This window comes from Sceloporus occidentalis, unplaced genomic scaffold, assembly GCF_023333645.1.
Source record: "Sceloporus occidentalis isolate IW3139 unplaced genomic scaffold, rSceOcc1.0.p SCAF_182, whole genome shotgun sequence".
Lineage (NCBI taxonomy): Eukaryota > Metazoa > Chordata > Lepidosauria > Squamata > Phrynosomatidae > Sceloporus > Sceloporus occidentalis.
Window position 1 is genome coordinate 1,584,414 of NW_028317162.1, and position 19,900 is coordinate 1,604,313.

Consider the following 19,900-nt stretch of genomic DNA (forward strand, 5'->3'; position numbering starts at 1 on the left):
ATCACCGAGCCCACGCTACCCTACAGCATCCATACCTCGTCGGGACCCGCGCTCGTTCGCCCCGACCTGCCGCCGGGGGGGGGGGGGGGGCGCTTCCGTTAACGGCTTTATTGAGGTTACGCGGATTTAAATAGCTGGCCTTAAGTTAGTTTATCCGGAAAACTCGAAAGCGTCCAAGATTCTTCTAAAAACTCTGGAGAAAGAGAGATTAACGAACCGCGGAGATTTCGTTTCTGCCCAAAGCCTCGTGGAGCACGCGGGAAAAATGTCTATTGACTGTAAAAAGACTGGGGGGGGGGGGAGATCACCTCATTCGAAGGACCCTCTCGGAAACATCGGGGCTGGAGGCGTAAGTCCTGTACGTGGTGAGGGGACAACAAAGCTAGTTGTATCAAGTCGCTTCATCGATAACGAGGGGGGGGGGGCGGTTGGACTTTCATGTGACCTGGATCTCATGGGTTGTTCTTCTGCAACCTGCAGGCAAAAGGACAAAGTTTGTTTGGTCGGAGGGGAATAAAAGGAATTATCCTAAAAAATGAGTTCTCAGACAAGCCCTTAAAGACCCAAAAACAAAAAGGCAATAATCTAAATCTAGAGGATCAGAGACTTAGATGGATAGAGGACGGTAGATAACCGGAACAGCCTCCCAGCAGAAGTGGTAGAGGTTGATACAGTGAGGGGATTTAAATATGCATGGGGTAGGCATACAGCTCCTGGATCTAAGAAGAGACTGATTAAGACTTGGGTCTTTGCAGCAAGAAAAATGGGCGACTGGACTGGCCGAAGGGGCCCAAAAAATAGCAGGGAATTTTAATCTACTCAGAAATTAGTGTAAATTCGGTCACACGAAACTTGGCAGGAATTTCGAGAATCAGCCCCGGCCTGGTTGCTAAATTCTTACGGATTTCTCTCGCTAAAAGGGAAGTCTGACGTCACCCCCGTCGCTCCTGCTAAAAGGGAGGCGCAGAATAATGAAACAAAAGGCTTTTTCATCTACGCGGCGGCGGCAGGCAAATGAGTCAATCCGTCCAGAAACACACAAAAAATAACAAAAAAAAACAACCCTGACATGTCACCGAGATGAGAATCGCGGGTTCCTTTCCTGGCCACCGGATTGCGAAACTGTTCTCAGCTATGATGTCATAACACAGATCCGCAGCTAGGGAGCATCACGACGCCTGGCACAGACCGGGTCCCTCTCCGACTGGGCGCGTCGGGGCAAAACAGCGCGCCCACTTTTATAAAAATAACCCTGCTGTATACATTCCAAACAAAGACTCAGCCGTAACCCGTGTGTTTAACCACTTCTGATATGAACAGGAGAAGGGGGGGGGCATGAATCAATATCCTTTTGTCACCTTATGGGTAACACTCTGAGAGTAACAAGGGGTAAGAGCACAGGGGTACATGTTATACTATGGGTGTGTAGCGGCAATGAGATTTCATTTGTACAGCGCTGCAGAATACGTCGGCACTATATAGATTAATAAATAATAATGATACGCCTACAATGCGTGATAAAAGAAATAGAAACGTGTCCCTTTTTGTATCGGAAGCCCGGACCCCCCAGCGTACCGCGGACGTCGTGCTGCAGATCAGAAGAAATTTTTGATCAGCGGGGTCACGAGCTTCACCCAGAGCTTGACGTGGCGGCTCGGATGCCGGAAGGTGCCGGGCGTCACTTCGCCGGAGCGGCTGTACAGATTTTGCTGTTCCTTTAAGAGAAGAAGAGACGTGTTTACATTTATACAGATTGTATATATTTATATATAATTTATATAGATTGTATATATTGATATAAATATTATATCATTTATATAGATTGTATATATTTATTTATATAGATTATATATATATATATATATATATATATATATATATACACACACACACACATATACATACATACATACATACACACACACAATCTGTATATATTTATATAAATAATATATCATTTATATAATCTATATAAATATATACAATCTATATCTATCTATATATATATATATATATATATAGATATAGATTGTATATATTTATTTATATAGATTGTATATATTTATTTATATAGATTGTATATATTTATTTATATATAATCTATCATTTATATGGATTTGTGGGGTCGGTGGGGGTGTTACTCCAGGTGTAAAGGCCCGTATCCTAACCAGGAAACGCTTTGCTTTTCTCGGTATCCAGCTGAATGAGGAAGGAAAAGCCGTTTACCTGTCTGCGTTCCCGTAAGGATTGCTTTCTGATAACACAACTTCGCTCTCCCTGGTACATCTGGTTTTGCAACCTGTTACCAGCCAGAAGAGCTGCAGGGAAGAGCCGCGGCATGGGGGGGCATTTACCGACAGCACCCCCTAAAACACGTCGCTAGCCAGAAGCTATGCCCGAAGCTTTGCTACAGAGACCACTCCTATCACTCCTAGCCGGCTGGAAGCGCAGGAAACAGGAGGCGGTTACTGGGATAAATGGCGCTGAAAGGGTCACTGTAGGATTTCCTGGTTTCCAGTAAACTGGTATGGGTACTGGGGGGGGCCGGGGGGGGGGGTGACAGATCGGTAAATGTGCCGTCACTGGCACTAAATCTCTATCTATGCAAATAGCCGGATTCTCGTGTTACACGAGCCGCTGACTCTCTCGCCTCTTTTACGTTTCCTGCCCTGTCAGGAATCCGGACCCTCACACGGCACCGGAGGAAGCCGACGGGGGGTCCGATTACACACATGCCATCTCTATGCCTTGTAATGCTAGATATGGCACACACAGACACATGTAGGAGATTAACTGAAACTCCCAGGATGCTCAGCCAGGAGGCAGACGGATCTTGTTAATTAACTGGAAAAATAAAAAAAGTAAACTGTTGCCATCATGGCTCCCCCCCCCCCCCCCCAAAGAACAGACCACGTAATACCGGCATTAAATTCCCTGCAGTCTCCGTCGCCGGGTTCCCAAGCTCCTCTGAGTAAATACTCCGTCACGGAGTGAGCTCTCGCCTGGCAGTCGCCACAGGGGATTCTAGCTAAAAAACTTCGGGGGGGACGACACAAACCCACAGACACTGAAAATAGAAAGGAGAAGCGAGATCGTGCGTCACGCCGCCCGCTCCCGGGGCAAAGAATAAATATATAACGGCACCTGATGCAGCTGCTGCTGAAGCTCTTGGTTTTCCGTCACGAGAGCAATCTGAGCTTCCAGGTCTCGGTGAACGGATCGGTAGCCGAAGTTTGGGGATCCAATCAGAGTGAGGCACGGCAGAGCGGCCCCTGCCGGGTACAGCCACAGACCTGCCGGGGGGGGAGGGGCAGATAATAATAAAACACAAGACTCCAACCGCAGTTAAGCACCTTGCATCCAAATGTTTTACGTGCCGTTAACACGCGTTGCTTCCGCGTGTCTGATTAGAATGTACGAGCGTTAAAGATATAGCCTCTGGTAAGATTTATTAATGGATGATTTACAGGCGGCTGGATCGCACCCGGCGCGTTTCACATCCAGGAGCTTCTCTTGGATCAGTCCAAGAAAGGAAAGGACATAAATAAAAATGTCTTCTCTGGCATTGATTGCACAGGACTGGCACCCGCGGGGGGGCACGGCGGTTGGAGGAGCCGAGCCAAGCGGGCCGTGACTCGACTCCTGAGTGCCGGAGACGGGACATGTTAGTCATGAGCTTGTGGTTTGGCTTCCCAGAGCCTGCATGGACGGGGATCTCTTTTAATCCACGCGTGTTTCTGCGTGCTTGGCATTCACTCCTCTCTCTGGTGGACTCAAGCCAGGTCATTAACCCCTTATGCGTCCCTGAAGCAGGATCAAAGCAGTTCACCAACTACCAGATAACCCATGACGAGGGGTGAGCTACAAACACCTCAAGGAGTTAACCCCGGCAAGTGTCGGCTACGTGATGGGCCATATCTACCAGGTCTAGTGTAAGTAGGACTACATGGAGGAGTGTTGTTCTAATAGAGTGCTTCTGGCCCACCGACAGATCACTAGATGAGAGACGTCCCGGGGAGGCGACGGCAGAAGACCTTACCTTTAGCGTGGAAAGTCCAGAGCCCTCTGAAATACTCTAGTAGTTTGACTCTGCGTTGCTGTCCTTGTCTACAGAGTTCATTATAAAACTGGCGTTCTATGTGGACGTAGGCGGCCGGAATGGCCCCAGCGACGCCTCGGGCCCCGAAGAAGCCGTTGACCTCAGGGGCTGCCAGCAGGATGCTGTAATCGGCCCGGGTGCCCAGGACCAGGTCCATGTAGCCTTGCGTTAGGTTGAAGTAGCCCGTGGTCAGGAAGAGTCGATCCCCCCTCTCGGCCTCCGTTAGCAACGTCTCGGTGACCAGCTCGTCTATCTGAATGCCGAAAGGTTTCATCTGCACCAGCGGGTAGACCCAGGTGTCTGGAGCGTGAGCGTTCGAGGCGGGCGTCTCGCTCCGGAACCTGGTGCTGTTCTTTTCGCACTGCCTGCGCTGAGCCCTCTCTATCACCCCCATAACACGTTGATTGGCGGCGTCAGAGTACTTGGCTTTATTGCCTGTAAAAGAAGCACCGGTCACAACGGCCTTTACACCTTCAAAAAAATAAAGATTGGCGACTGTCCCGCCTGTATCCCCCCCCAGAACATTTATGAAAACCTGTAACATTATGCCATCAAAGCAAAGTGTCTTGACTGCTTCACCTGTGTCCAAGCAGGGCTATCTCAAGATTCTGTGCTAGTACAGTCACGTGTGCACCACCTGTGCTAAACCAGCTACCGTAACTGATAAAAACCCTGTGCTGCTGACGGCGCCTAGGGGCTGACTTTACAAACCCCGAGAAACAATACAGAATAACATCAAGATAATAATAACTCCGCATAAACATTGTGCAGCAACAACAACCCCGGCGGCTTATCTGCATGCTCGCTTATGCAAAGCTTTTCTACTTAATTTCTCAAGAAACTAGCTGCCGGCGCCCTTCTGCAGAGTACGGGGCGATTCTTGTCACCCTGACGAAGGGTGTTGTTGTGGTTAAGGTGTCAGCCTTTTTTGTGGGTTAAGTTCCTGTTAGGGGTTGTGTGCTTCACATGCGATGTCAGGTAAATCACATCATCCCCGTCCGTGACATTGAAACTCACCCTTTTCTGGCGGCGTGAGATCCGTCAGTCTAGTTTTAGAGAAAGTACTTATTATTAATAACAGGAAACGAAACCCCCGAGCCGTCTCCGCGGGCAAACGCAGGGCGAGGTCCCTCACCTCGGTACGGGTGCTCCATGCCTTCTTCTGTCCCGACCGAGTCATCCGGCCGCAGCTGCAGGGACACGTCCCCCACCGCGGACACCAGCTCGCCGAAGAAATCGGCTACGTCGGGGCAGCCCTGAAGCATAACGTAGCGGTCCTGACGATTGGCGAAATAGGAATCGCTGAGATTGGCTCTGGAAAAAAAAGATAAAACATGCATCAAAATATTATGTATTTTAAGGTTTCCAGATGAAAATGCAAAGAGAACTTGCAAAGTAGAATGTTTAATAAAGACAAGAACCCCTACGAGACGAGTAAAGATACAATAACTAGGGAAAAGGTATATTCTTGCCGTTAAAGTGGGGGACCTGTTGCCTATGTGGGCTTTACTTTTGACTTCGTGTATGTCCTCAACCTACCTGTTTTTTTATCCCAGTTTATGCCGTGCATAGAGCGCGAGAAGGAGCAGGTTTTGTATAGCAGGATTGAGCAGACATGGCCTTATCTGGGTTTACGTGGCACGGCCGCATTAGGTATGCACTGATGTAAGGATATAGCTCCACTCACCCGCTGAGGATGACGTTGTCATCAAACAGGTAAACCTTCATGTGCTGCAGACCTATGGTCTCGTTAAACCGCTCCGGGGTCAGCAGACGCAAGAGTCCGCGGAGGTTCGGAGTGTGGAAGAGCGAGACGCGCACTTGGTCCGGGAACCTGCGCAGTAGAGGGAGCAACATAGTTCGAGAGTTTTTCCTGCCTGGGGGGGTGAGAGGAAGTAAACAAATTATTGTTATTGGTTTTGATGTTTTTCCCCAAAAAAAATAGATATTTAAATCGTGCCAACTAGGAAAACATTAACAGGCTGCGTGTCACCATCCTCTTATGTGATGAGAGAGTGTTTCAGTGATTACCATCTTACTTCCCGGCTCCCTGTTATCACATCAGAGGGAGGTGTCGCAACCTGTTCCAGGGTCCGCCACTGACCCCGGGATCCTCTGGTAAAATCCAGCAGGATGGAGACCCGCAGATCCGAGCTTTCCGGGCTACGAAGCGTTTCCTCTATGGCGTCCACCTGGGAAGGAAAACAGATGTGGACAGAGGTTAGCAGGGATGGGTCAATGCTTCGCTTTATTACGCACAGGGAAACAAAGCTATATGCCCGTAAGACAGGGTTTAAGTCCAAAAACAGGGACCGTGAGTCACCGGAGCCTTCCTCAGTCAATGTGATCAGGAAAGAGTTCTTGGTCGGAATGGCGCGTTCTTACGTCACTCCGGAGGACGCAGAGACTAACCCAGGCCTCGCTTTATTCTTCAGGAAGAGGACCTCCCTGTCAGACTCATGTACATACCTCACATGAGGTGTCCCAACAAGAGAGAGAGAGATATATATATATATATATATATATATATATATATATAACATCTCAAGGGATTACGCTGGTTGACTTATAACTATTCCACAGGACAGTTGTCTTGATCCGATAACCCCGGGGTTTACGACCAAGCCCTTTAAAGCTCTGGAACCTAGATTGTTTGGCTTGTTCTTAACCTCAACTGTCCTCACTTAACGTTCCTTTAAAGACTTCCCGGTTACAGGTCCAATCTATTTAAATAATCTAGTTCTCCAGTCATGCTGCATGGAGTATGTGTCAAGAGCGCTCCTCACCAGTTCCTGCTCCAGGGAGCCCGTTCCCAGGTACAGGGAAGCCATTACGATACGTTTCTTGGCTGCTTTAATCTGTGTCTGAGGGAAGAAGGAGAGGAAGCAAGAATCACTAAGGGGTAATATAAAACGCACATTATGTGGTCTACCCAAAGAACGGATAAGCTGTAGTAACCCATTCTACATAATTGGTTCCCACCGGTTATCCATCGCCCAAACCTGCGCAAGCTTGACCTAGAATGAGCCGGTGTTTTTCTCCACCCGTCCTCACCTTCATGGTCTGGTAGAATTCCGAAGGGGTAGACAGAATCTTCACGTCTGAGCTGGAGATACCAAACTCCGGGACAAGGTTTCCAATCCATTGAAATCGATGAGCTCCTCGGGGGCAAACGCAACCAAGAGGAGGGCGCTGGGGAGTAACCTGCGGGACCGTCGGAGCCACAAGTGGAGCCAAGAGGAACAGCGGCGTCCTAGTGGAGGAAAAAAAAGAGTCCAACTTTAGTCAAAGGTCTAATCTTGGGTTTAAGGGGAAGTCATCGTAGGCACTTCCAAAAAGACTACACACTTTGTCACTTCTGCTAATAGCAGTTTTTCTTTCAATTACAACTGAAACCTCTTTTTTTACATGTTTCAGGGAAAATATTAACATAAGCTCTCAGTTTTCTTCAAAGGGGGAAAGAACTTCTAGAAAGAACAGCGTGGGCTTATGTGGGGGAACGTATTTATCTGCACACAAACCATTGGTCATCCCCTTAAACTAGTAGCCATCACGGAATGGTGGGTGGAAGAGCCAACAGGGTGTGATAGGAAGCAACACATTTTTAAATATCGCATTTCTTTATAAAGGTATGGAACGTTGAATAAGTCATTGGTTTTTCTTTAAAAAAAAAAAAAAGGAATAATACTTTTTTTCTTCCTTTTTGCATTTTCTGTATTCTGCGGCGTTCCTGGTAATAAGTACCATAGACTGTTGGGACTTTAATCTGTAGCTGAAGTCCAGGCAAACCCGACGAGACCATCTAAACCTCTCGTTCCTCGCCAGTAGGGTGCCTCGGATTTGTAAAAAGACTTTTAGGTGAACTCGTCGGGCTCACATGATAACGTTGGGCAACTCTCTGCCCCGCCTGACCGCAGTCATATGAGAACCCTCCGGCAACGTGTGATTAGGAATCATGGACAGTTCGCTGCCCCTTCCGCTTAGTCTCAGGAACATAAGAATAGAACATTCCTGCCGTACGATTGACTGATCTCTCGTCTCGACAAGAAGCCTCCTCTCGGAGATAAAATACTTTAAGGCGGTCAGTATAACAATATAACAGTCCTTTTATACGATGAGCGCGCGCGTTACGGGCCAGTCCGGTTTACAGTAAAGCCGGAGGGGAAAAGGACAGGAGCCAGAGGTGACGTCTTGAATCTTATGGTGGGGTCTTAGGACATTTCTCCAAAATAACCATAAACAAAAAAAAAAAAGGGCACGGGAGATTCCAAGTGAAGTCCCCAGGGAGAGGAATCGGGTAGAATGTCTTGGGAAGTACCGAAGTTTCTAGCACCCAGCGAAGTGACAGATATGCGACCAGATTCACAGAAACAGAATTGAGGAACCGGCACAACAGAGCGAGAGGAAGAATCCCCCCCCCCCCCCAACTTTTAATATCAGTCGTTATCGGAAAAGACGAGATCAGCAGAGTTGGCTAATTGTTATCTATACCGCCTGTTTGCTGCAACGTTATGATAGATCTTGGTCCTGGTTGGCACATCGCAGAGGTACCCTGTACCAAGGACAGACATAACAGATAGATTATGGAGATAGACAACCTACAGGCAGCGTCTCGCCTGATTCAGAAGTCTATATAAGTCCTGATACGATCCTCAGGCGTCACACAATCAGCAGAATAAATACGGGCCGGGGAACATGGGAGATGTAGTTCAGGAACAGGCGGAGAGCTACGTATCGGCGGCCCGAGGCGCAAACTGGCGGCTTTCAAGCCTCGTGGATCACCACCAAACCGGCTTTATCTCTTCCAGGATTTTTTGATCTCATTAGAACCCAACATTAAATGAAAATCCCAGGCCGAGCGACTGGTCAACGTTCACATACTCACACTAACAGTATGGGGACTGAGTATGCGTAGAGTAAGACGGGCATGCGGGCACACATCCGAGACTGAGCGACCACAAGGTTTACTCCAGCGGACCTCTATCACAAAGGTTCCGGCTAGTAAAAGGTTAAGACGTTACTATGGTCTTGCCTTCAATTACTTGGGAAAAAGTTAAAGGGCCGTGACCTCGGGCAGGTTTTCAGGCCAAACTGACAGCTTTACTCTAAAATGAAGCAAAAGTATGTGTTGGCCACCAAGTTACGTGGCCAGACCCGGAATTTGAGTAGTCTTTCCTCGAATAATGTTACCAGATCGCAGGTGAAAGCTTCCGTCATTTAGCAGAGAGCCCTTCCTTTCTCTGTAAATGATTACAATAAAACAAACTGATAAAGATACGGCTGCTATGCTACACATGGTACGGGATCCTCGTGCTGGGGGGTTGGGGGGCGAGGGGCGTCCGTATAAGAATCATTCGCACGATTTCTGGAAGTTCATTTCAAAAGTCTGATTCACGACAGCAAAGCAACCCCAACGGTTCCTTAGAACAAAGCCAAGATTCCCAGAAGCCGTCTGTTTGTTAATGCCGTGGCAAAGAAACGAGGGTCTGAGTCACGACAATCAGGAACTGCTGGCCCACAGATTACAAAATAAACCACTGCCTCTTTAAAGCGCCGGCCCCACCGAGGACACGACGGGCCGTCGGGGGCACAACATATATGCTTTTTTAGGGTGTGATCCCCCTTTCTCTGTATTTTCTGTGCATACTTGCAGGTTCTGACCAAACCTTAGGGTTCATCTACTGCACAGGTGCCTCATTAATGGTGTCCTGAGAGTTCTCGGTGCGTTAGAAGGCAGCGCGGTCCCACCGATTCCGCTCCCGGTCAGCAACATAGCCGTGAAAAATTAGATGGGACTCACCAAAAATTGGGGTACTTTGATGTAATGGGGGGCTAAGCGATATATGGCCATATAGTGAGACAGAACCCTAATACTTACGCGCCTCAGATGGGGGCTTTTAAATGGCATTTGTTGGGTGTCAGCTGATCGCCCCACTTTGTGCATCTCTCCATGGAGCTACTAAAATCCCCGGACTCTCACCCTTTAACACACATATGGTATTGGTTTGAGAACAGTGAAGGACACAGAGAAATTGTTACAGATCACAACGAAGACCCAAGTTCCCAGAAACAGAGGACATCTTCCTGGAAAACGTTCCTTATTGCTTCCGTGGTGGCCCAATAAAAAAAAATATACGACCTATGACTATAGACCTTATCTTCACTCGAGCCAATAAAGCAATATCGATAGAGCTACACCGCACCATGATCCGGTTTTATAACAGACACGGTTTACAGCAGGGCATTTATTGCGCATGATGTAACAGAGTTCAAGGAGAGCTTTGGGTAGGACCTTTAAACTGTATGGTGCAAAGGAGCCCCGGATCAAGAGTTAGGACATTCACCTCGTGTGACACAACGAGTTTCCACAGGGCAGTAACTGGTTAAACAAATTACAGGGGTATTCATAGGGCATAGACAATTAGGAGGGTCAATTTCTCGGGGGGGGGGGTTATGGGGATGTTAAATGGCATTATTGCTGTTTATGCCGTTCAATTTATGGGTCCTGGCGTGGAAAGAAGGAAAAGAAATATAGTGAGAGATAGACTACTGCTGTAAAATATATATATAATAAATATATACCGTATATATGTTATTCCTACCACCCAAAATGACCATTAAGTGTGTTTTGATCTATACGTTACGCTTGAAAAACTATTTGCAATGCATAGATCAACTTTGTTTTCAAGTTTATCGTTTGCATAAATGTCCACAATTGCGTGAAGTCCATCGAGGTTTAGTATAAACACTACTTAATTACATTAAAGAAAAAACGTAAATCTTTGAACTATACAATTACCTAGGTAATTGCGATTTACCAAAAAGTCGTGTTTAGCCAACAGGTTAAACGAGATCACATGACACCCCTACAACATTAAGAAGGTACAAGCCGTTCCACAGAAAAGAAGACGTAAATGACTAATGTACCTGGAATCTGTTAAGATTTTGAGGCTACATTTAATTCTAGATAATGGGAACAAACTGTCCTGTTAAATGAAAACATTCAGGGGAAAAAAGGAAAGAAAATGCGCATGAATCCAAATACCTTGTAATATAATATAGGCATTTGGTGCTCTGACAAAAAAAGTACATTTTGTTTTCTTCGGATTATGATAAATGACTATTTCCCTGCTGACCGACATGTGACTTCTACTTCCTGTCTGATAAAAATAAAAAGATTTATGGCTGGGTTCAGCAGAGCTTTTCCACAGAAGTCACGGGATGCCCCCCGTACATACACAGCGCTACCTCTGTGGAGACACGGCTCATTAGACAGTCTTTATAATTAGATAATTATTTCTTATAATTAGCATTATTATTTCTTATAATTAATCATTTAAAATGCATGATAATAATCAATACCTCTATTAATAATATTTGTATTTATTTTATTATGAATATTTATAAAATAATTATATAATATAATTATTTTATTAATGAATAATAATTGTATTTATTTTACATTATGAATATTAATATTTATAAAAAATATGATAATTTTATTATTGAATAACATTATTATTATGAATAATAATTGTATTTGTTTTATAGGATGAATAATGTTTATAAAATAAATAATATTATATAATATAATTGTTATTAATGACTAGTATTAATATTATTATTGATTAAAAAAAATGTAGTATTATTATTTAAATATTTCTAATAATTGTGTCATGCTAAAAACCCTATTGCGAATTAAGGTGAATAATAAAGTTTCAGAATGAATTTTTGCGAATCTCATTAAAATTGTTGTTAAATAGGCAGCAATCATTATTTAAAATTATTTAAAATTGGGGACGCCTTTTATTTCTGTTTGTAGAAAGCCAGAGACTTCGCGGTGTCTTAAGTAACAGAACTACGTGGATACATTGCACGCAGCACAGTAATTACATTTAGAAACACATTTCCCATACGATGTCGTTTTGATGGTAAATTCCACTTAATGTCTGATCAGATTGGGGGATTTTCGTTAAGATCCGGAACTTTGAAGATTTCTGGAGGAATACGGTTTGGAAACGCCATCATAGCAACGAACGTACAGAGTTACGCAATCGCGCATCTCCTCGAAACAAACAAACAAACTGTTTACGGAAGGCTGGAAATATTTAGATGTCATAGATGTGATAAAAGCGGCAAAATAAGGAGCTTATGGCCCCCGTAAAGAAGAATTTAATATGCTACAAAAACAAAAAAAATATAAAAGGAAATGTAACATCTTAGCTGAGGTAGAAGCTGCAGCATTGCGGATGCCCTCCTCTCGTGTGGTCTCGACGATTCTTGCCACTGATTGGCTGCTTGAAGCTCACATTGAAACTCCATTGAGTTCATTCTCCCCCTATTTCTTACAATGGCTGCCTAACCCAATTAACAACAATCAGCTACTTAATAGGGAGGGGATACAACTTAGTGGGGAGGCATAATAATGCAGATCCCGGGAACAGGGAGTTCAGACGGCGGCTCCCACAGCATACATCAATTTATTTTAATCTATAAAAAGGATTGCATTGGTTTATTATTTTGTACAGAATTGTAAAATGTAAATTTTTTTTGGGGGGGTATTATTCCGTTTAACTTTAATTGCTGCCTAAAACAAACAAACAAAAATACCAAATATCATTAAAGTTTGTTGAATAAAACCATTTTCTGTCGTTTCAGTTACCTGGTATTGATTAGAATAAGAGATGAGAGAAATTAGGTAAGAGTGGTAATCAGAGGCTCACTAATGGGTTAATTCCAAGAATTCAAAAACCACACAGCGTTTTTGGGTTTTGTTTTTTTTGTTTTTTTTTTGTTGATTTTTTTTTTAAAACAGCCTATTCTAGCAAACTGAAAGCGGCTTTGTTTAAAGGGAAGTATCATTTCTCGCCTCTCGTGCCCCCCGGGGAATAAACGTCAGGCTTGGTTTCTGACAATTTGCTCTTGACAGCGATTGACAATTTGACAAATGTTACAAGAAACAAAACTGCGTGAACCTGTTTTAGGTGATCGGCCACAATTCCTGCTGGCTAGGGACCCACTCCCAATCCCTGCTGGCTAGGGACCACCCCCCCAATCCCTGCTGGCTAGGGACCCCCTCCCAATGCCTGCTGGCTAGGGACCCCCTCCCAATCCCTGCTGGCTAGGGACCACCCCCCCAATCCCTGCTGGCTAGGGACCACCCCCCCAATGCCTGCTGGCTAGGGACCCCCCCTCCCAATTTCTGCTGGCTAGGGACCCCCTCCCAATCCCTGCTGGCTAGGGACCCCCCCCTCCCAATTTCTGCTGGCTTGGAACCCCCTCCCAATTTCTGCTGGCTTGGAACCCCCCTCCCAATTTCTGCTGGTTAGGAACCCCCTATTTAGAGTTGCCCTGAGGCAAGGCATTCCACCATTCCAGCAAGTAGCCAACGGGAGATGCAATCCCTGCTCTTATATCTTATTGGCTGCTCCAATGCACACTGGTGGCCACTTTCCAAACCTCCCACCGTCAACAGAATAAAAGATGGCGGCTAAAAAAGCAGCATGCGCTGCCAAGGATTCCCGAACACTGGAGAAATCATTACATCTCGCATGCACCCTGTATTCTTCATAGCAGGAACATCAATATCCCCCCCCCCATCAGTCTTAATGCGTCCCGAAGATGGACAGGATGAGCGAGAAAATTCAATACAGAGATCATGAATGGCAGACATCGCGGCGGCAGCAGATGTGAGGGGGGGGGGGGGTCAGCATCTCACATAAAGATTAAATAAAGCCTGACAAGAAGCTCACCGCTTAGAAGAACATTCCTGACGTTCAGCATCAATATCCAGGAGTACAAACACCGGCGCGTTCCCATCACCGGGGGAGCAGGGGCCGCAAGGCGTAATACCCTCTCCCAAACCGTAATACCCTCTCCCAAACCGTAATACCCTCTCCCAAACCGTAATACCCTCTCCCAAACCGTAATACCCTCTCCCAAACCGTAATACCCTCTCCCAAACCGTAATACCCTCTCCCAAACCGTAATACCCTCTCCCAAACCGTAATACCCTCTGCCAAACCTGTGACATCACTTCAGAGATCATAACTCTTTAAGGAGCTGTAAAACGCCGGATTTGGGAAAAGTAATCAGAGTGTGATTTTTTTTACGCCACAAGGGCAACGCTGAGGACACATTGTATGCCGGTGCCATTCCCAACTGAGAGGGATGCGTTTCCAAGAGAATATGATGGCCGGAGTCTGCCTGTAACTATTTTTTCCCCTCACTTGGCGACATGCCAATGCCTGATTTTGGGTCACATGACAATTAAGTGTTCCCGCTAATAATTATTTATGAAGCAAATTACTACATCATAAAAAAAAAAAGCTTGGGCATCCAGCAGTAGTAGGAATCGTGTTTCTAAACGCTGTATGATGCTGGGGATCAAAGCTGCAAACTATTCGAATAGATTAAAGAAGATTAAAAAGGTTCTCTTCCCAGAATTCCTCAAAGGAATGCGTCTTATCTATATTTTCTGCAATAGCCGTGAATTTCGGGTGAAAACAATCTTTAGATCACTTTGTCAGGATAGAGTTGTGTTCTGGTGTTTTTGCTCAGACGATATAATCACGGCCCTGGCAGACAGCTGTGATAAGCATTGTGGTTGCGCATGTTTTCAGCTACGTCGGTGGTTGCGTGCACTTCCTCCGGACTCCAGAAACCAGGTGTATGCGCTTTCCTCCCGTGCGGTTCGCTAGAACTCTAATACAACGTATTCATAGTCGCGTGATTAAAAAAAAAAAAAACCTGTGGGGGCCCGCTCAGGATATTTCTCATCTTCCTATCACTTCCCAGAAGTAGTGGAGCCAGGGAGAGTCACAGGCGGCAGCAGGGATGGTGAAGAATCACAAGACCACGAGAGCCCGACTCAGCAGATGTCTCACTTCTGGGAAACGTTACTAAACCGGCCACGGCTGGCCCGCCAATCTCACCCCACCAAACACAAACAAGCCAACGCCAACTCCAAGTGGGACAAAAGCTTTGCTCTAAAGGGGCATTTACCAGGTACTGATAATTATCCAGTTTTAATACACTCAGAAATGCTTACACAATATTATTACTATTAATAATAAATAATATTTTGTAAGCATTTCTGAATGTATTAAATCTGGCTAATTCTCAATGATATAAAAAATATACTCAGTAATTAATAATAATAATAATAATAACATTTAATAAACATGGGGATTGGTAATATTCCAAACAGTCTCCCCAAAGAAGAATGCAAAAAAAAAAAAAAAAAGTAGATTGCGAATACTTTAATACGTATTTTTTTCTTTTGCTGTGGCTCCCTACCTCCCACGCGGTCCGTCGATTGTCAATCAGTGGCAGGGAAGCACTCTCACTGAAATCAATGAGAGCGCTTTCTGCGGATTAACAAGGGAGGTCCCGTTAGGAACGATGAGTTTGAGTAGCCTTTAAAGGCACTCAGCTCAGAAACATTTAAGTGGAACAGCACCTTTAATGAATAATCACACCACCTCTACACACCAATGGCCTTAAATAACAGCATACTGTACGCGCCGATTATCAGAAAAACACTCCCAGGATAATATTTCAGGGATTTAGGAAAGTAATTAGTTTTTGCATTGCCAAATAACAAGTAAAACAGCTATAATTACACTGAAACTCTACAACGCCTACAATTCCTTTCTTCTGCAAATAGCCTTGGCGCAGAAAAGGAAATCAGACCTTCCATGACTGACTAACGCACACAATCCCTCCCTTGCTAAATTACAGAGTATAGCTCCCAAGTGGAGGAACAGTCAGGAGGTTCAGTCCCTCTTTCCTCCTCCAGTGCCCCTCTTTCCTCCCCAAATGCCCCCTCTTTCCTCCCCAAATGCCCCCTCTTTTCTCCCCAAATGCCCCCTCTTTCCTCCTCTGATGCCCCCTCTTTCCTCCTCCAGTGCCCCTCTTTCCTCCTCCAGTGCCCCCTCTTTTCCTCCTCCAGTGCCCCCTCTTTTCCTCCTCCAGTGCCCCCTCTTTCCAGGCACTGAGAATGCTTGCTGGGTATGAGGGTATGACAGGGTTCCACAGCCCTAAAATGGAATAGAATATTTACTTTACATTAAGAGCTATAATCCATAAAAGGTCTTGCTAAAGCCACGCGTCTAACCACACCCCCAGAGTAAAACCCTCCCTATCAGATAGCTTAAAGTTCTTGGACGTATATTATAAAGTAAATCCGCAAATATATATTTTATATTTATATATACAAAAGTACATGGAAATAGCAAATAATAAATGTTTACCCAATGGCAGACAACAAAGAATAAATGTTTATAATGGAAACAAAATTAACTTTCATGTGAGAGAGAAAAAATAAAACCACCCAGAACAATGTATTCACCAAAATTGGGCTTAGTAACGGCTGGATGAAGCCGACCACGAGCAGCTGGAACAGCCTGACTAAGCGATTACCGAGATCCTGGAATCCCCACCGCAGACTTTTACTGCTGGGATTTAGTTTGTGGTGATGATGCGTTCAGCCGTCTCCTCTTATACCAGGGGCTGCATACACAAAGTGGGCACAGACATAGTGGGCACTGCCTGCACTAACCGGGGGCAAACACAGCAGGGGCTGCCTGCCTAAGGGGCACACACTAACACTGTGACTGCCTACATTACGGGCACACGCTTACATGGGGACTGAAAACACTACAGGCACACGCTTATACTGGGCCGGCCTGCACTGAGGACACACACTTATACTGGGACCAGCTGCACTAAGGGCACACGCTTATACTGGGACCAGCTGCCCATGGGTCACACACTTACACTGGGAGGGCCTACACTGAGGACACACACTTATACTGAGACCAGCTGCCCATGGGTCACACACTTATACTGAGACCAGCTGCCCATGGAGCACACACTTATACCGGGACCAGCTGCCCAAGGGGCACACACATACTGGGAGGGCCTGCACTCAGGGGACACACTTATACTGGTAGGGCCTGCACTCAGGGGGCACACTTATACTGGTAGGGCCTGCACTCAGGGGGCACACACTTATACTGGTAGGGCCTGCACTCAGGGGGCACACACTTATACTGTGACTGCCTACACTACAGGCACACACTTTTACTGGGACCGGCTGCAGCCGCCGTAATCCCGAGCTAATGTCACATGCACATTCACTGTTAGTCATGACCGGACTCGTACTGCACACATGTACTGTTTACACGTTAACACCATGGCTGGTAATTGTACCTGCCCCCGCGGTCCTTATTCCGGTCAAACATGCGAGCAAGTAACGCAACCAGTCCGGGACCTCTGAGCCGCCTCCACAGAACAGCGGGCGCCGCCATCTTATCCGGAAGCGTAGCTTAAGCTGCCCCGCCCACTGCTGAACTGAAAGCTTTATTTACACTCACCGACACTGACAGCCCAAACTCCATCTGATAATAGCAGGGTCCTCAAAAGTACTTCAAATTTACCCCATTTCTGGATACGTTTACCACAAATGGCAATTGTATGCAGTGTAACTGATTATTATTATTCATATTCCATTGCTTATAAAAAATAATGTGGCCATAGAAATGTATGGGGGCATTTTTGTCAGGTTTTTATACATTTTTCCTTTCTTCTTATCCCATAATACTCTCTTCAGTCAGATAAAGTCTCTGTAGTTTTCCTGTCGGCAGAGATAAATAGTAGCATAAGTTGTATAAATGATTCTGCCGCAAAATATTTATTAACATATTACAATCGTCCGCAATTAATCACTGCTGATAATAAGGGGTTAAACACATTGGTCACCACATAAATTCATCTCTTCTAGTATGGATCATACCGGACTTTTTTTTTTTAGCTCGAAAATAAAACCAGATCATGATACCTTTTTTAATCATAATTAAGGGGGGGGGGGATTAAAAGATCGACCATAAACAAAAAATCAGGTGTAATAATGTTGTGGGTTTCAGTTTTCACCATACCCAGGAACTGTCGGGGTTTTTGCCCCAATGTCAGGATGAAGGGGCAGATTCTCAGGGTCACACAGACTGCAGCTGGCTCCTTCTCTGATCATACATAAGACATTGGGAGCAAACGGTAATTGGTGCGTTTGCTCCCAATATGTTGTGGTTCATACCCCTACTTGAATGCAGGTGACTCAAGTGTATCTATAAATAACGACAAGCCACGGTTTCCATGACCACCGGTGTCTCTGGCCAACACCGGTGGACCCATCTTGTTGGAGACACAATAGAGATGGTCCTCAACACCGTAATACCAACTCTTGTGCTTTAAGGCAACAGGTTACCCCTCCAGTAACAACTGTCTAAAGGGTTTCCTTCTGGTTGTGTTTTTGAGGTTGCGCAGAGCTTGTACTTTCCTAATGAAATGCCGTATTTTCACAGAAAAACCCAATTTCCCTATTTCATCTGGGATTTCACATTTGTATGAAAATTCCTCAGAAAGGGAACTTTTGTCAGATGAGATATAATCTGATGCCATCTATCTATGATCTGAATGTCTTCATATTGTATATTGGTCAGAAACATTTCTCAAGGGGAAAGAGAAGTTCCTTGACTGAAGTTCTAAATGTTCCATTCAACTCAAAACTTGAACTTGCCAAAGTCCAAAGATTCCAGTCAAAAGGTTTTCCCAAGCCTTGCCTGTCCCAGCCAATATCTCCCTACGTTCATACCAGGTCTGGAGGAAAAGAATATACTGGTCAAAAACCACCGGTGGTTCTTCTCCTCAACCTACGTTATCCCCTCCTGTGACAAAAACACAACAGGGACCCTCATACAGACCTAGCAGAGTTACTGGATCCCAGCAAATCTCATGTATCTTAGAATGTCCGTGTGGTCAATGACAACCTGATACTTGGTCTTTGGGTACAGCCACCTGGAAGCCCTGTCTCTATGGACCTTTTCCCATCCAATTCTGGACAAACACAGAAAAAAACATGTAGGTGCATAAGCTTTTGGGACCTCAGAGGTCACTTTTCAAGATGAAAACTCCTTTGAAAAAAGACCCAAATGGTCCCAAAAGCTTATTTTAGGCTACATTGTTTCCATTGTTGGTCCAACAAAAGGTATCATCTTCAACTAAAGACTGCTTTTGTTCGGCCAGAGATCCAATGTCTTGGGCACTTGGCATGTTACTTGTTTCTTGTGTATATCACATTATTCTATGTGCAAATTAATTGCTGGGGATGTTGTAGATACAAAGAAGGTCTACTTCTCATATGAAAAGAGTTAACAAGATCGGCATGGTGGTTGAGTTGCCTGTTGTGTGTCTATGAAATGTCCAAGGTTCTCCCTTAGGCATTCAGTTCTCGGTAACAGTATTGATTACCTGACTTCCCAAAACCATCAGCACCTGGTTCATTGTCCATATAAATGAAAGTATAAATCACATCATCCGCTATTGTTTTCTGTCTAATCCTTTCTCTTTAGGGGAAAAAAAGGTCATTTGGGGATCATAGATTTTTACGGTAATTTCTAATACGGTGACTTCCCACCGCGCAACAAAAAATACTTCTGTTGCGGATGCAATCCGGGCATTTTGGTTAACTTAGCTGGGTTTTATTGGGGTTTTTTTTATTGTGGCAATTTTTTTCCCTATTTCTGAATTATTTGGGTTAAATTTGAAACAAACCTTTTTTTTTTTTTTTGCTGATTTCATAGTATTCTGATTTTTAAGATGTACGTGGAATATTGGGGGGGAAAACGTTAAAATGGTTGTGACCTACATTTATTTTAATATTGGCAGTGAAGGGTTAACGGTGGCTCATTTCCATGTGGTCTAAGTGTCCGTGTTATGGACATCTTTTAATGGTTGCCCGCG

At 45.1% G+C, this 19,900-nt stretch overlaps 1 protein-coding gene across 1 annotated transcript; it reads right to left on the reverse strand.

The window, feature by feature from the left end:
* Nucleotides 1–1,595: 1,595 nt before the first annotated feature.
* On the reverse strand, nucleotides 1,596–17,412 carry LOC149278740 (CDP-diacylglycerol--glycerol-3-phosphate 3-phosphatidyltransferase, mitochondrial-like). The gene is made up of 9 exons (XM_089501830.1): nucleotides 17,315–17,412; nucleotides 7,154–7,352; nucleotides 6,886–6,963; nucleotides 6,204–6,291; nucleotides 5,787–5,976; nucleotides 5,235–5,413; nucleotides 4,040–4,534; nucleotides 3,145–3,293; nucleotides 1,596–1,715 (listed from the first exon to the last, which is right to left on the reverse strand). Exons 1-9 carry the CDS (start codon nucleotides 17,410–17,412, stop codon nucleotides 1,596–1,598), a joined length of 1,596 nt encoding a protein of 531 aa, XP_089357956.1.
* Nucleotides 17,413–19,900: the final 2,488 nt, after the last annotated feature.

Excerpts from the sequence above, each read along its gene's own strand:
- LOC149278740 (XM_089501830.1), bottom strand. The coding sequence starts at position 17,412 with ATGGCGGCGCCCGCTGTTCTGTGGAGGCGGCTCAGAGGTCCCGGACTG. Across the intron at positions 6,292-6,885 it reads GCTCCCTGGAGCAGGAACTG|GTGGACGCCATAGAGGAAAC; the intron begins GTGAGGAGCGCT and ends TTTCCTTCCCAG. Across the intron at positions 5,414-5,786 it reads GACAACGTCATCCTCAGCGG|AGCCAATCTCAGCGATTCCT; the intron begins GTGAGTGGAGCT and ends TTTTTTTTCCAG.